The sequence below is a fragment of the Carcharodon carcharias genome, chromosome 16, assembly GCF_017639515.1.
Source record: "Carcharodon carcharias isolate sCarCar2 chromosome 16, sCarCar2.pri, whole genome shotgun sequence".
NCBI classification, from domain to species: Eukaryota; Metazoa; Chordata; class Chondrichthyes; order Lamniformes; family Lamnidae; genus Carcharodon; species Carcharodon carcharias.
The window spans coordinates 63,417,724-63,435,448 of NC_054482.1; the positions used below are offsets into that span (position 1 = coordinate 63,417,724).

The window sequence follows — 17,725 nt, forward strand, 5'->3', positions numbered from 1 at the left end:
AATTTAAAATGGGCCTAGACTCCATGAAAAGGTGTTTAGCAAACTGCATTTCCTTTGTTTGGAGAGGGACAGCATGCAACACAAACAACTGTGCTGGGAGCTTCCTCAATCCCCTGAATTTCTCATCAATTCTCCTGACTCTCCTAAAGGTACTCTATGCTGGGGTACAGGTCCACAGATACCTCTGCTAGTAGCCATTCAGAGTCAAATTTTATTCAACTACAGCAGTCTTGAAATCTCAGTCCAAGTCTTACCATCACCTGACAACATGCACACAATTATCCTCCACAAGCAGGAACAAGAGTCTTTTTTGCCTTCTGTACTGCGGCACTGAAGCCAATTACAACACAAATAATAACCTGGTAGAGATCAATCGCCATCACAGATGATGGCTGAAACCAGGGTGGCCTGCTTGTCTGCATGGCACAACTTTTCTGAGCCATGAGCATGTTGTTTGGATTTTAATGTGATTTGCATCATTGAAGTGTATATAGCAGGCTTTTGCTTCCAAGCACTTTTTGATTGAAGACAATGTGCCTTTAAAATATTATGGTAATCAATCTCTGGCTGTTGTAACTTACAATTTTGTGTGCATATGCCTTAATTGCAATTTCTAATCATACTATTTCATCAAATCCAAGATTTCCTCAATCAATAAATTAAGAAATGTTTCGCTTTAATAATTTCATTCAAAAAGTTCATTTTCAATGCTATTAAAAATTACCACTGCCATTACATTATGCAAGAATACCTCAAGTAGCATTAATTGTGTAGCCTTTAGCTTCCAGTACCCTGGAATCCTATTCATTTATTCTTGTGAGTTGGACTGTAGAACATTGGTGGCAACACTACCACACTTGTATTATGTGCTGTTGTTAAATTCACAACTGTAACTTTGATTGTCTGGCCAACCAATCAGCACTCTCTTCACATATAGTATAAATTATTGTTTTCCCCTTATATTGGTATTCTTGCGAAGTGTCCTGACGAGTGCAAGACAAAAAGCTTTGACATGTTTCTTTTTTCAGCAACACAAGTTCTGTACTACCAAATGACTATTAGTAAAGGTTGTGCTGTCGGCAACAATTATTTGCATTTCCTCACCAGTGCTACCTTCACTACTGACACAACAAAAAACACCTTAAATTGATATTCTATAACATTGCCATAAGCAAACTCACTGGAATGGGATTGGAGGTGGGCAGGAGCAATAAATATTTAGGCCAGCATGCCAATTCCCCAGCTCCATCCCACCTCCAGGCCATTTTTGTTGAGGCAGAATCAAGGGCTGACAGGGTTACCTGCCCACATGTGGGAGGTAACCAATTGGGTTCACTAAGAGCCTTATTGAAGCCAATTAAAGGAAGACAAGTAGATTTGTCCAGTCCACATCCAGTTTCTCGCACAGGCAGAGGCCAGTTTAGGTGCCTGGAGGTGGGCACCAGGAATAGGACAGGGAGGAGAGGGATGGAATGTAAGACTTCTTGCATTGTATAAACATTCTAGCCAAGCCAACACAAACGATAGTCGATGAGACTCTGCACCAGCCAGCTATGGATGAAGGCAGAGCTATTAGTAACTCCTCTTCACCAACGTTGTTTTTTTTTAGTTCACTGATGATATGTGGGCGTTGCTGGCTAGGCCAGCATTTATTGCCCATCCGTAATGGCCCTTGAAAAGGTGGTGATGAGCTACCTTCTTGAACTGCTGAAGTCCATGTGGTGTAGGTACATCCACAGTGCTGTTAGGGAGAGAGTTCCAGCATTTTGACCCAGCGGCAGTGAGGGAACAGCGGTATATTTCCAAGTCAGGATGGTGACTGACTTGGAGAAGAACTTCCAGGTGATGGTGTTCCCATGAGTCTGCTGCCATTGTCCTTCTGGATGATAGTGGTCATGGATGCGGAAGATGCTATCTAAGGAGCCTTGGTGAGTTCCGGCAGTGCATCTTGTAGATGGTACACACTGCTGCCACTGTGCGTAAGTGGTGCAGGGAGTGAACATTTGTGGATGGGGTCCAGTCAAGTGGGCTGCTTTGGCCTGGATAGTGTCAAGCTGTGGATGGTGTTGTTGGAGCTGCACTCATCCAGGCAAGTGGAGAATACTTTATCAGACTCCTGACTTATGCCTTGCAGGTGGTGGACAGGCTTGGGGAGTCAGGAGGTGAATAACTCGCCACAGGATTCCTAGCCTCTGACCTGTTTTAGTAGCCACAGTATTTATATGGCTAGTCCAGTTCAGTTTCTGTTCAATAGTAACACCCAAGATGTTGGTAGTGGGGGATTCAGCGATGGTAATGCCATTGAAAGTCAAGGGGCGATGGTTACATTCTCTGTTGTTGGAGATGGTCACTGCCTGGCAGTTGTGTGGCGCGAATCTTACTTGCCACTTGTCAGCCCAAGCCTGGATATTGCCCAGGTCTTGCTGCATTTGAACATGGACTGCTTCAGTATGCGAGGAGTGACAAATGGTGCTGAACATTGTGCAATCATCAGCGAACATCCCCACTCTGAATTTATGATGGAAGGAAGATCATTGATGAAGCAGCTGAAGATGGTTGGGCCTAGGACACCACCCTGAGGAACTCCTGCAGTGATGTCCTGGAACTGAGATGATTGACCTCTGACATCCACAACCATCTTCCTTTGTGCTAGGTGTGACTCCAACCAGCAGAGAGAGTTTCCCCCCCCACCCCCAGTCGACTCCTGTTTTGCTCAGGTTCCTTGATGCCACACTCAGTCAAATGCTGCCTTGATGTCAAGGGCAGTCACTCTCACCTCAGCAATGAACAAATGAGGTCAGGGGCTGAGTGGCCCTGGCAGAACCCAAGCTGAGCCTCAGTGAGCAGGTGATTGCTAAGCAAGTGCCGCTTTATAGCGCAGATGATGACTTCTTCCATCACTTCACTGATGATCAAGAGCAGACTGATAGGATGGTAATTGGCTGGTTGGATTTGTCCTGCTTTTTGTGTACAGGACATACCCAGGCAATTTTCCACATTGCTGGGTAGGTACCAGTGTTTTACATGTACTGGAACAGCTTGGCTAGGGGGACAGCAAGTTCTGAAGCACGGGTCTTCAGTACTATTGCCGGAATGTTGTCAGGGCCCATAGCCTTTGCAGTATCGTGCCTTCAGCTGTTTCTTGATATCACGTGGAGTGAATCGAATTAGCTGAAGACCGGCACCTGTATTGCCTGGGATCTCCCGAGGAGGCCGAGATGAATCATCCACTTGGCACTTCTGGCTGAAGATTGTTGCAAATACTTCAGCCTTATCTTTTTCACTGATGTGCTGGGCTCCCCTATCATTTAGGATGGGGACATTTATGGAGCTTCCTCCTCCAGTGAGTTATTTAATTGTCCACCACCATTCACGACTGGATGTGGCTGGACTGCAGAGCTTAGGTCTGATCCGTTGGTTGTGGAATCGCTTAGCTCTGTCTATTACTTGCTGCTTATACTGTTTGGTATGCAAGTATTCCTGCATTGTAGCTTCACCAGATTGACGCCTCATTTTTAGCTTTACCTGGTGCTGCTCTTGGCATGCTCTCCTGCACTCTTTAAACCAGGGTTGGTCCCCTGGCTTGTTGGTAATGGTAGAGTCAGGGATATACCGGGCCATGAGGTTACAGATTGTGGTTGAGTACAATTCTATTGATGCTGATGTGCCTCATGGTTGGCCAGTCTTGAGTTGCTAGATCTGTTCGAAATCTATCCCATATAGCACGGTGGTAGTGCCACACAATATGATGCAGGGGATCCTCAATTTAAGTTGGGGATCCATTTCCACTCGGATTGTGTGGTGGTCACTCCCACTGACGCTGACATGGACAGATGCATCTGTGGCAGGCAGCTTGGTGAGGTTGAGGTCAAGTATGTTTTCCCTTCTTGTTGGTTCCCTCACCCAACTGCTACAGACCCAATGTAGCAGCTATGTCCTTTAGAGTTTAACCAGCTCCCTCTGTAGTGGTGCTACCGAGTCACTCTTGGTGATGGACATTAAAGCCCCCTCCCACCCAGAGTACATTCTGTGCCCTTGCCACCCTCAGTGTTCAACATGGAGGAGCACTGATTCATCAGCTGAGGGGGGGAAGGGTGGGAGGGGGCAGAGTAGCGGGCGGCACGTGGTAATTAGCAGGAAGTTTCCTTGCCCATGTTTGACCTGATGCCATGAGACTTCATGGGGTCCGGAGCTGATGTTGAGGACTCTGCAGGGCAATTCCCTCCCAAGTGTATATTACTGTGCCGCCACTTCTGCTGGGTCTGTCCTTTTGGTGGATCAAGACATACCCATGGATAGTAATGGTGGCATGTGGGACATTGTCTATAAGGTATGTCTCCGTAATTATGACTATATCAGGCTATTGATTGGCTAGTCTGTGAGATAGTTCTCCCAATTCTGGCACTATCCTCCAGATGTTAGTAAGGAGGACTTTGCAGGGCCGACAAGCCTGAGTTTGCCGTTTTTGTTTCGAGTGCCTAGGTTAATGCCAGCTATTCCCTCCAGTTCCATTTCTTATATACTTTTTAACAGATTGATACAACTGACTGGCTTGCTAGGCCATTTCAGAGGATATTTTAAGAGTCAATCACATTGTTGTGCGTCTGGAGTCACATGTAGGTCAGACCAGGTAAGGATGGCAGATTGCCTCCCCTAAAGATTGTGTTTTTTTAAACCACAATCGACAATGGTTTCATGGTCATCATTAGACTTTTAATTCCAGAATTTTATTGGATTCATATTCCAGCATTCCCCTGGGTCTCTAAATTACTAGTTCAGTGACAATACCATTACACAATGCCTGCTCAAAACACAATGGATTTTAACAAGGGGCCTCGTTAGCTGAATAGCTTGACCTGAAACCACCGTCACATGAACAAAACTTGAGCTGTTTGTATTACTTTAATTATAGAGCTTTTCGGTTTTATCCTCAGTCACTGTTTAACCTCAGAAGAGAACCAGGACTCCAGGCTAGCAGCCTGCCTCTGTCTACCATTTACCACCTAATAGGTAGCAACAAAGATCTCTGCCATGGTTTAATCTGCCTGGCCCTCATCATGTACTACTGGAACATCTGTATCTGTGCCTACAAGACTAATTCATTTCTACCTGCCTTCTCCTTTCGTGGAAGTCATTGCTTCTGGAAAAGCGGATCACTCTGCAATGGTTTCAGCTCATTAACCTCTGAAGGAATACACCATTGGACTTATTAATTCTGGACTCACGTGAAACCATAATTCTTAATTTTATCGTGGTCTTTGCCCTGAACCCCTTTCTTTCCCTTATCCCTCTTTTATTGTATGAATGCAAAAAAGAGCAGACGTTGTGAAACTCCTTCGCGTGTTTTGTGTGTAAAATAAACTAACCCTCTTATTTTACCTTATCTCAAGTTTGCTGTGGGGTTATTAATAGAGGATTGGATCGCTTCAAATCTGAGGAGTATGAGAAGGTACATCGCTACTTATAAAGGGGGAAATCAAAAATCAAAAACACCTTTCTGTTTATGGAAAGGTAGTGAGTGCAGAAATCAGGGCTGTTTAAATTAATCCCCCTCCTATCTGTAACCATAGGAAAGCAATACCCATGCTGGCAATTTACGCACCTTGGTTTTTGAATTCCCATCATATTGCTTATTGCGTCATCATAAATGCATGATGCAGGTCCTATTAAAAAGAAAACCAAAGATGTACACACAAAGCAAAATATGAAAACCCCATTTACCACATTATCTTTATTTTGGGGTTTAGGTTTTAAGTTCTTGTTACAAATTAGTAATAAAGATACTAAAAGGAAAACTAACTTTCCAATATCCACTACAGATTCAAGAGGGTTCAAGAAGGCAGTTCACCACCACCACCGCAAAGGCAATGAAGGATGGACAATAAATGCTGGCCTAGCCAGTGACACCCACAGCCCATGGATGAATTAAAAAATGAGTACATTTTCACTGAACCCAATCAATTGGATTTAAACTTGAAGTTCACTATAATAAAACTGCATGCAAATTTCAATTCTGTTACTCAATTCTCATTTGGATTGTAACTGTATTGTAGAACATAATCAGGCTTGGCTCCTTGTGGTATTCTCTACTCAGTCTCCAAATCATGACGAAATTAGAAAATGACTCCTCATCCATGTCAGTTCTTGCATATTTTCGCTGCCTCTTTGATGCAATGATGCTGGTTCTTGTGCCTGCAATAAAACATGGTCAAAATCTCCTGACTTTTTTTCAAATCTAGTCATTTGCGTCACTGGCAAGGCCAGAATTTATTGCCCATCCCCAACGGCTTTCAGAAGATGCTGGTGAGCCCCCTTATTGAGCTTGTGCCGTCTATGTGGTGGAGGTACACCCATAATGCTGTCAATTAGGGAGTTCCAGGATTTTGACTCAGCGACGATGAAGGAACAGCAGTCTACTTCCAATTCAGGATGGTGTGTGACTTAGAGGTGATAATGTTTCCATGTGCCTTTGGCCCTTGTCCTTCAAGGTGATAGAAGTCACAGGTTTGGGAGCTTCTGTTGAAGAAACCATGGTGAGTTGCACCACTGTCCTTGCAAACTACTGCCACATCCCCAGCCTTCCTTTTATCTTCAAAGTCCTTGAATGTGTAGTTGCTTCCAAAGCACATTTCTATTTTTCCCACAACTCCATGGTTTACATCCATTGTTACAGTTTTTCTTTAATTCATTCATGGGATGTGGGCATCACTGACTAGGCCAGCATTTATTGCCCATCCCTAATTGCCCTTGAGAAGGTGGTGGTGAGCTGCCTTCTTGAACTGCTGCAGGCCATGTGGTGTAGGTACATCTGCAGTCCTGTTAGGGAGAGAGTTCCAGGATTTTGACACAGTGACAGTGAAGGAATGGCAATATATTTCCAAGTCAGGATAGTGAGTGGCTTGGAGGGGAACTTCCAGGTGGTGGTGTTCCCATCTATCTGCTGCCCTTGTCCTTCTGGATGGTAGTTGTGAATTTGGAAGGTGCTGTCCGAGGAGCCTTGGTGAGTTCCTGCAGTGCGTCTTGTAGGTGGTACACACTGCTGCTACTGTGCATTGGTAGTGGAAGGAGCAATTGCTTGTGGATGGGGTCCTGGATGGTTTCAAGCTCCTTGAGTATTGTTGGAGCTGCGCTCATCCAGGCAAGTGGAGAGTATTTCATCACACTCCTGACGTGTCTTATGGACAGGCTTTGGGGAGTCAAGAGGCAAGTAATTCCCACAGGGTCCCTAACCTCTGACCTGCTCTTATAGCCACAGTGTATATATATGGTTAGTCCAGTTCAGTTTCTGGTTAATGGTAATCCCCAGGATGTTGATAGCGGGGGATTGAGCGATGGCAATGCTATTGAATGTCAAGGGGTGATGATTAGATTCTCATTTGTTGAAGATGGTCATTGCCTGGCATTTGTGTGGCGTAAATGTCACTTGCCAGTTGTCAGCCCAAGCCTGGATATGTCCAGGTCTTGCTACATTTGGACATGGACTGCTTCAGTTTCTGAGGCGTTGCGAATGGTGTTGAACATTGTGCAATCATCAGCGAACATCCCCACTTCTGACATTATGATGGAGGGAAGGTCATTGATGAAGCTGAAGATGGTTGGGCTGAGGACACCACCGTGAGGAACTCCTGCAATGATGTCATAAAACTGAGTTGATTGACTTCCAACAAATACAACCACCTTCCTTTGTGCTAGGTATGACTCTAACCAGTGGAGAGTTCCCCCCTGCCAATTCCCACTGACTCCAGTTTTCCAGGACGCCTTGATGCCATACTTGGTCAAGTTCTCCCTTGATGTCAAGGGTAGTCACTCTCACCTCACCTCTGGAGTTTGGCTCTTCTGTCCATGTTTGAACAAGGCTGTAATGAGATCAGGGGCTGAGTGGCCCTGGCGGAACCCAAACTGAGTGTCAGACAGCAGGTTATTGCTAAGCAAGGGCTGCCTGACAGCACTTTTGGTGACCCCTTCCATCACTTTACTGATAATCAAGAATAGACTGATGGGACAGTAATTGGCCAGGTTGATTTGTCCTGCTTTTTGTGTACAGGATATACCTGGGCAATTTTCCACATTGCCAGGTAGATGCCAGTGTTATAGCTGTACTGGAACAGCTTGGCTGGGGGTGCGGGAAGTTCTGGAGCACAAGTCTTTGGGACTATTTCCAGAATATTGCCAGGCCCCATAGCCTTTGCGGTATCCAGTGCCTTCAGCCATTTCTTGATATCATGTGGAGGGAAACGAATTGGCTGAAGACTGGCATCTGTGATGCTGGGGACCTCAGCAGGAGGCTGGGGTGGATTATCCACTTGGTACTCCTGGCTGAAGATTGTTGTGAATGCTTCAACCTCATCAGTATCAAAACTGCTTTGATCCAAGTCACAAATGACTCCCTATGTGACTATAACAAAGGTAAACTTTCCCTTTTTATCCTTCTCGGCCTGTCTGCAGCCTTTGACACAGTTGACCACACCATCCTCCTCCATCGCGCCTCCACTGTCATGTGGCTCCATTCTTATCGATCTAATATAGCCAGAGAATCACTTTCAATGGCTTCTCTTACTGCTTTTTTCCCGCACCGTTACCTCTGGTATTCCATAAGGATCTATCATAGACACCCTCCTATTTATCATCTACAGGCTACCTCTCAGTAGAATCATCCAAATACACAGCATTCATTTTCACATGATGACTGTTGCTAAACTATCAACTTGCAGTATTGGATGAGCAGAAATTTCCTCCAATTGAATATTAGGAAGACTTGAAGAATTGTTTTCAGTCCTCAGTCCAAACTCTGTTGCCTTCCGACACCATCCCTCTCCCTGGCATCAGTCTGAAATTATGCCAGTCTGTTTGAAACCTTAGTGTCACATTTAAATCCAAAATGTGTTTCCGACCCAATGTCTGTACCATCACTAAGATCCCCTTTTTACATAACAGTGGCCTTCTTCAACCCTGCCTCATCTCATTTGCTGCTTTCATTATCTCTAAACTCAACTATTCCAATGCACTTCTGGCCGGTCTCCCATATTCTACCCTCTGTAAACTTGAAGTCATCCGAAACTCAGCTGCCCATGTCTTAACTCGCACCAGGTCCCATTCCCCTATCAACCATGTGCTTGCTGTCTTTCAATGGTTCTTGATCAAGCAATGTCTTGATTTTAAAATTCTCATGGTCCTGCTGCTCCCCATCTTTAATCTCCTCCAGTCCCACAACCCTCCATGTTATCTGCACTCCTCTAATTCTGGCCTCTTGTTTATTCCCAGTCTTGGTGGATGCACCTTCAGTTGCCTAGGCCTCAAACTCTAGAATTCCCTCCATACACTTCACCACTTTTCTAACTCACTTTACTCCTATGACACAACCTAAAATCTTCCTGTTTGATCATTGGTCATCTGGCCCAGTTTCTCATGTGGTTTGGTGTCATATTTTGTTTTATAATGCTCCTGTGAAGCACCCTGGGGCATATCTTTACATTAAATGTGACATACAAATTGTTTAGATTGTTGTAAGCCTCCAGATCAGTAATCTAGGCCTCTGGATTACTAGTCCAGCAACATAACCTCTGGGTTACTGGATCTCAGCATGCACTTCTTTAAGGATAGTCAACATCCTTTAACAGTTGCTGGGACTGAATAACCCACCTTCAATTCTCTTCTTAGCAAACATGCACTATGTGCTATCAACAATCTAAACTATCTCATCTTGCATTATACCAGAACCAAATTACAGATCCCATGGTATCCTTTTACAAGGGAAAAAAGAATCAAAATAAAATGCTGGCATTAAAAATTTCACAAAATATCAAAATATAAATCTTACCAAACTCAGATTGCAGGATATGTGATGGACTGCAGAAAAATAATTTAAAAATATGTTAAAGCAAGGTGGTTTCTTGAAACTTGAAAAAGTATGTTAATTCTAAGTCCTTAAAAAAGACTGCAGTAAGTCCAATTATTTAATATATAAAACAATGTCAATTTTACCTTTCATGCCCCTTTCTTTTCTTTTCTTTTCCTTTGTATAAGATTTTTGTCAAATGATTCATCTTATTTGCACTGTTACTGTAAAATGAAATGTAAATCAACATATTTTTTATAAAGATTTGCCATACCATCATGTCTACATAATTTCAACCTGAATCTCCTTCTAAATGGGTAACACACTTGTTTAAATTTTCTTTTGTGTAAACTCATTTGATTTATGAGTAAAACTGAACTGAACGGGTGCTGGTAGTGGTTCTGCTGTTGACATTTACACCTACTCTAGGCCCATCATTTGTTTCTTTGCCATTCTCCCTTTTCCTTGCATCATCATTCCTTTTGTCCCTCTGAGCGGACATTAAAGATCCAATGGCAGTATTTCAAAGAAGTAGGAGTTATCCCTGATGTCGAGGCAATATTTACCCCTCAATCTACATCACAAAACCAGATTATCTGGTCATTATCATGTTGCTGCAGTTTATGGGAACTTGCTATTTGCAAATTGACCGCCTCATTTCCTACAACAGTGACCACTACAAAAGTACTTCATTGGCTGTAAAGTGCCTTGGAATGTCCTGTGGTTACAAAAAGGCATTATATAAATGCAAGTTCTTTTTTCTCTTTCCCAGATCTGTGCCCATGTTTCCCACAACTCTATGCTTGAAACTCTACAATCAGGTCTCTCCCCTTGCCACAGCATTGAACAACTAAATAAAAGCTACAAACTAACTCCTCTGTAATTGTGGTGCACTTTTTCTCCTCATCTTTCTCGACCTCGCTGCACCCTTTATGATACATGAATCAGAGAAAGTTAACATGAAGGTATACCAAACAAGTAGGAAAGCTTTTACTACAAAGACAGGTACAAGAGCAAAGTAATTTTACTGCAATTGGATAAGGCCTTGGTGAGACCACACCTGGAGTACTACAAATAAGTCTGGTCTCCTTACCTAAGGAAGGATATTGCACTCCTTTAAGGCAGATATAAAGATTCACCAGATTGATTTGTGGGAAGTGGGGGGTGTCCAAAGAGGAAGGATCGAGTAGGCTAAACCTGCATTCTCAAGATTTAAGAGTAATGAGGTGATCTAATTGAAACAAAATTCTTAAGGGGGCTCCACAGATTAGATGCTGGGGACTCTAGAACTCGGGGTCACAATCTCAGAAGAAGGGATCAGCCAATTTAGACTGAGATGAGGAGAAATTTATTTTCACAAATGGGTGAGAACCTTGACATTCTCTGACTCAGAGAGCTTTTTTTAAAAAAAATTTGTTTATGGGATGTGGGTGTCACTGGCTAGGCCAGCATTTATTGCCCATCCCTAATTGCCCTTTTTCAGAGGGCATTTAAGATTCAGTCAAATTGCTGTGGGTCTGCAGTCAGGTATGAACAGTAGTTTTCCTTCGCTAAAGGACACTAGTGAACCAGATGGATTTTTACGACAATTGGCAATGGTTTTGTGGTTATCATCAGTCTTTTAATTCCAGATTTGCTGTGGTGGGATGTGAACCTGGGTCCCCAGAGCTTACCTTGGGTCTCAGGAATACTAATTCAGTGACAATACCACTGGGCCACTACCTCCCTCCCTTGAGTGCAATCAAGTCTGAGATAGTATTCAAAAATCTGTCAAAGGATATAAACATAAAGTGGGAAGGTGTAGCTGAAGTAAACAACCATGTCTTATTGAATGGTGGAACAGGCTCGAAGAGCTGTATGGTCTACTCCTGCTTCTATTTCTGACAAGGCTAACCACACCATATTCCTCGAATGCTGTCCTCCATTATCTAGCTCAGTGGTACTACTTTTTCTTGGTCTCACTATCCAATTATAGCCAGAGTATCTCAAGCAATGTCTTCTCTTCACACTCCTGCACCATTACACCTAGAATCCCAAAAGAAATAGGAAGTGTATGGATAACATCAGGACTACTGATCTACAGTGACTGAACAAATCCATTTTAAGTAAATGATATTCTGGGATGTTCCAGAATCAGAGGGTTGAGGCTCATTCCAAATTGGGTATACTTCTGCAGAATTGCAGACATCAATTATTTATCCAGAGACAGCTTGCTCACTGATTTCTGGGTTGGTGGGTGGGTGTGGTGGGGGCAGCCCTCAGCTAAGTCCTGGAAAGTAGGGGGGGGGGGGGGGTTGGATAGCAGACCCCAATGGCCCCTTTACAGACTACTGGTTAGGTTGCTGAAGCACCTAATAAAACTGAGCTTGCTCGGCACATGCTCCATTCAGTCCTGTCAAATTTCCAGTGAAGGTTCTTAAACAGGTGGTACACTGATAACTAACATATGCTAGGGGGGGTCAATGGTCAATGGCCAATGGTCAATGCCCATTTAAGTGGCCTCCTAATACAGTGTTAGATGTGTTTTAAGTGCCACTGGGGCATGAGAGACAACACTGAAAAATAGGTGCTTTTTGCCACTGTTCCATGTTAGAAAAATTGGTAAAGTAGGACCCAATTTCTACCCATGGTTTGTCTCTTACTATTTTTGACATCTTTGTGTTATTTCTTCCCCTTTTTCTATTTCCATCCCTCTATTTTTCACTTTTCTGTGTGTTCCTCTAATTCTTTTTGCTTGCTTGTCTTTTCTGTTACCTTTACTATGGGGGGGGGGGGGTGTTGGGTAATGTGGCATGGTGGAACAAAGAGCTACAAATGGTGGTGGATTCAGGAAAAATGGGGCACTCAGTGACTCCGTTCCCCAATTCCCATGTTTCCTCCATTACATTTTTGTTCCACCACTTTTACCCCGCCCCCTCCCACTACTCCTTTTCCTTCCTACCACACCCTCACTCATATCACTATGTCTATTTCTTCCACTTTCAGTTAAATATTCAATCCATTTTGTCCCCTCTCTTCATCTCTCTGCCACTAAATAATTAAAGATACACTTAAGAGACTTATAATAAAATCAGGACCATTGGTGAATAGTTTTAACAGGATTTCATTCTGAAAATAACCTGTTTTAATTCCAAAATATCACATAATAAAAACAGTATTTAACTTTGCCACTGTAAATAATGGTCCTGTAATACATAATTCATAATACATAGCATTTGACTCCTACTGTTAAACATTACATTTTTAAGGATCTGCAAGTATAATTAAAAATTCTCGATAGTCTTTCTACACACTTATTTTCTGTTAGTCTTATGGTTTGCTTCCATTATTGCATTTCCAGCTGATTGAGATTTTTCCCTAATGTATTATATGCAAGGTTATTAGTTCCAATGGGCTTGTATGAGAATTTTATTCAAAAAGGAATAAATCAAATGACCAAATGATTCAAAATGCTCAACATTTTGATCTGCGCTTTTCTCTTTCAGCCTCCTAATAAGTTTAAAATAAAGATTCTAAAATAACTTGAACATTTTACAACATAATAAATTGCATAAAATTGACTTGGATATCTGAGTATGGATTCTAGCAATGAGAATAATCTCTATATTTTGTAATGCATTCCAATTTGTTACAGAATTTATTCCAGATGACTACACTCCAGCTACATTTTTGTTCATTAGTTTAGCGCAGGCCTCAAAAACACACAGGAAAATTATTCATCTTAAAAAGTGAAAAGGTTGACAGGACTGGTCATTCACAGAATATGCCAGGACTTGCTGTTTGTCAACCTCACCTATCCTTCAAACCTCAATGGTATATTTCTGAAGTCAAAAACTCCCTGGGAAATTATTTTTAGGGTTATTGTAGGTTACTGGAATTTGGATTTTGTATAAAATATCAAAGTTAAATGGTCACCTGCACATTTTTTTTCAGGGGTACCTTGCTGAAAAAACATAGCAAATTACTATATTAAACAGTTTTAAAAAAAAATGAAATCCAGGTTGCACACGTGACAAATAAAACTGTGCACTTAGAAACATGGATTTACCCACCCTTTCTAGAACCCCTCTATATTTTCATTCTATTGAATTGAATGGAATGAAAATGGGACATGCTCCAAAATGGACATGTGATCAGCTACTGCCTATGGTGAATCTGGGGGAAAGACAGAAATCTACTCTATAGTGTTGTTTAATTTTAATATTTTGTAATGAATTCTAAATGGTTAAACCAACTGTGTTTGCTATTTATGTTCCACTCAGAACTTTGAAACAAACAAGCAAAAAAACCCCCAGAAATTCTGGAAAGACTGTACCTTTAAGTCTGGAGGGAAGTTCTAAACTAAACACCTGAATTGAACCATGTTTAATTAGTCTGAACCTTTTGAGTAACCAAGTAGTTTTGAAGATATGCGGTAAAGAAGAAATTGTGCAAATTAGTACAATTTCTACTAAAGTATAGTACATTTCTTTTTCCTTGCCAGAAAAAAGTAACCCCTCTAAACTGATCAATGATAAAGAGCTGCTCTCCAATACTATATGCACAGATTTATTGATGTGACTACAGTATGTGCAAAAGAAAATTATTTCTCAACCTGCAGCAAGAGACATCCTCAGACAGCGGAGTATTCTTATAAAAACAAAAAACTGCGGATGCTGGAAATCCAAAACAAAAACAGAATTACCTGGAAAAACTCAGCAGGTCAGGCAACATTGGAGGTGAAGAAAAGAGTTGACGTTTCAAGTCCTCATGACCCTTCAGCAGAACAGAGTAATAATAGGAGAGGGGTGAAATATAAGCTGGTTTAAGGTTTGGGTGGGGGGGGGGGTGGTTGTAGGGACAAGCAAGCAGTGATAGGAGCAGATAATCAAAAGATGTCAGAGTCAAAAGAGCAAAGAGGTGTTGAAGGTGGTGATATTATCTAAACAAATGTGCTAATTAAGAATGGATGGCAGAACACCCAAGGTACAGCTCTAGTGGGGGTGGGGTTGAAAAACTAATCAGGTCTGTCCGCAAGAAAGACCCAAACCTCCCTGTCGCTTGCCATTTTAACACTCCACCCTGCTCTTTTGCCCACATGTCTGTCCTTGGTTTGCTGCATTGTTCCAGTGAAGCCCAACGCAAATTGGAGGAACAGCACCTCATCTTCCGACTAGGCACTTTACAGCCTTCCGGACTGAATATTGAATTCAACAACTTTAGATATTGAACTCCCTCCTCCATCCCCACCCTCTTTCCATTTCTTCCCCCTTCCTTTTGTTTTTTCCAATAATTTATACAGATTTTTCTTTTCCCACCTATTTCCATTATTTTTAAATCTATGCTTTTTATGCCTTGTTAGTCTTTCCACCCCACTCCCACTAGAGCTGTACCTTGGGTGTCCTGCCATCCATTCTTAATTAGCACATTCGTTTAGATAATATCACCACCTTCAACACCTCTTTGTTCTTTTGTCTGTGACATCTTTTGATTATCTGCTCTTATCACTGCTTGCTTGTCCCTACAACCAACCACCCCCCCCCACTACTCTCCCCCACCCCCTTAAACCAGCTTATATTTCACCCTCTCCTAATATTACTCAGTTCTGCTGAAGTGTCATGAGGACTTGAAGCGTCAACTCTTTTTTTCTCCGCCGATGCTGCCCGGCCTGCTGAGTTTTTCCAGGTATTTCTATTTTTGTAGCGGAGTATTCTTACCTTATTTAAGTAGGTAAGGAAAAGGTTACTTATTTTACAGGAATCAGTCAAAAAACATTTATTTCACTGTCTGCAGAGGTCTCTTACTAAACATAATTCCAGGGCTTCTCAATGGAGATATGAACCCTCCCTCATTTCCACATCCCATTAACCCTTTTGCACCAGGATTTGTCATAATCAATGTCAAAGAAGAGCTCCTAGTACATCTGATTTTATTTTAGGAAATATTTATCTAATAGAAATAAATAGTAATATGTAGAGAAAATAAGTGATTAAAACAATTATTTGAGGGTTTATAATATAAGTTTTATTAGTTCAGAAAGTACTGTAATATATGTTCTTAAGCGTTTTTTTAAAATGCGTAATGTGAGAGGCAGGAAGAGGGGGGAATGATTCTCCTAAAGAACAAGTGAATAATGATCACTGCACTGGAATAGAAGTAACAAAGCAACCAAGCTCAACTAACCCTGTATAACTTAAAATATTTGGCAAGATCATTGTTCTTGAAGACAGATTTTTAACTATCCTCTAGGAGGCATAATGACAACTTGCATCAGATTTTGCTCAGGTTAGATAGTCAACTGAACCTTGAACACTGACCTGTTTTTTCTCTCTGATTCTTTTTTGGCATCCTTTGTTTCATATGGTTGTCCACAATCTTAATTTATTTGTGCAAAAAAAATCCAACAGAATGTGCAGATTAAGCAAATTATTTTTGAATTAGCCTTAATGAAATTCAATTCCAATAAATTCACAACACAGAATGCCTATTAAAATGCAATTATGGGAGTACAGTCTGCATTAGAATAAAGAGCCTTACTTAAAAATAGATCTCAACTTTCCCATTATAAGGATTGCTCTGTTACTAACTTATGAGCGTTCTTATTAGAGTTATCTGAATGATTACAGCAACATATGATCTTTGAACAATTTTCATTGTAGATATTAAACCTTAACCGCATAATATTCATCAAAAACAATGAAACATACACTTCAGAAACTGGACAGGCAAGAACTTCTATGACTAAATAGGAATGCTGCATGTTTGATGTATATATTTCACCAGGCTAAACAGTTAAAAGAACATTATTACAATGGTGCTTTCTATAACAGAATTTATTCACATCCAGTTTAACAGTTGTATAATTATTCAAATGAGCTAATTTGTCACAAACTCACCTACAGGAAACACAGCAACAGGTCTGCATTCCCCTAGCATAATCCTTTAACAAATTTGTTACATGAGTTGATGGTAAACGGCAATGTTTTGACAATGAGCATTTAACCACTCCTGAATTCAAGATATTTCGTAGCTTTTAGATTATATGTTTTTGCTATGGCTTTCAGTTCACCAGGAAAGAATTTCCTGGAGTCTTGGTAAGTACTCCTGCATGATAAATAGTGCTAACAAAGCCAAAAGGATGGAAATCCCTTTGGTTGTTACCATTGTGTGATTTGGATTTGCTCATGAGAATTACACATTGGTGCAGGTTTTGTATTGAGAATAAAAGTGAGGCTAACAGCATTCATCATTACTGTGAAGTAAACTGAAAAGCAACTTCTGGAATTTAAACACAGAATTCCATAAGTTTATTGTTATATTCATTCCTAGGTTATGGGTGTCGTTGGCAAATCAACATTAGTCCATCTCTATTTTTTCTTGAGAAGATGGCGGTGAGCCAACTACTTGAATCACTCAGTCCTTTGTCATAGCAGTTAGTTACAATTGAATGGTCATTTCAGAAGGTAGTTAAGGATCAACTATATTGCTATTGGTCTGGAGTCACTGGGTAGACTGGGTAAGGAAGACAGATTTCCTTCCCTAAGGGACATCATAATCCGAGTTATCCTGCTTCTCCCACAGTGTGCACCTTACTGATAGACTCAGCACAAAAAGGACATGTAGTTGCTGTACTTACCTACACCAGTTAGGACTGATGCATTCAGATGTAAGTGATTTTTTAAAAAAAATTTTCATGTGGGCATCACTGGCTGGGCCAGCATTTATTGCCCTTGTGCAGAGGGCATTTAATAGTCAACCACATTGGAGTCACATATAGGCCAGACCAGGGAAGGACAGCAGAATTAGTGAACGGGTTTTTACAACAGATTGGCAATGGTTTTGTGGTCATCATCAGACTTTTTAATTCCATATTTTCATAATTACTGCCTAACGACCTCCCTGATACTGAAA

The 17,725-nt window shown here is 41.5% G+C and overlaps 1 protein-coding gene across 3 annotated transcripts in view; it reads right to left on the reverse strand.

Moving 5' to 3' along the window:
* The window catches only part of LOC121288856 (FYN-binding protein 1), a 110,359-nt gene that overhangs the window by 51,149 nt on the left and 41,485 nt on the right, over window positions 1-17,725 (reverse strand). For all 3 annotated transcript variants that reach the window (XM_041207653.1, XM_041207652.1, XM_041207651.1), the window contains exons 8-11: window positions 16,132-16,189; window positions 9,982-10,059; window positions 9,818-9,846; window positions 5,603-5,663 (exon numbers count right to left, since the gene is read on the reverse strand). In XM_041207653.1, the coding sequence (XP_041063587.1) occupies window positions 5,603-5,663; window positions 9,818-9,846; window positions 9,982-10,059; window positions 16,132-16,189 (226 nt within the window). The remainder of the gene's footprint in view (window positions 1-5,602; window positions 5,664-9,817; window positions 9,847-9,981; window positions 10,060-16,131; window positions 16,190-17,725) is intronic.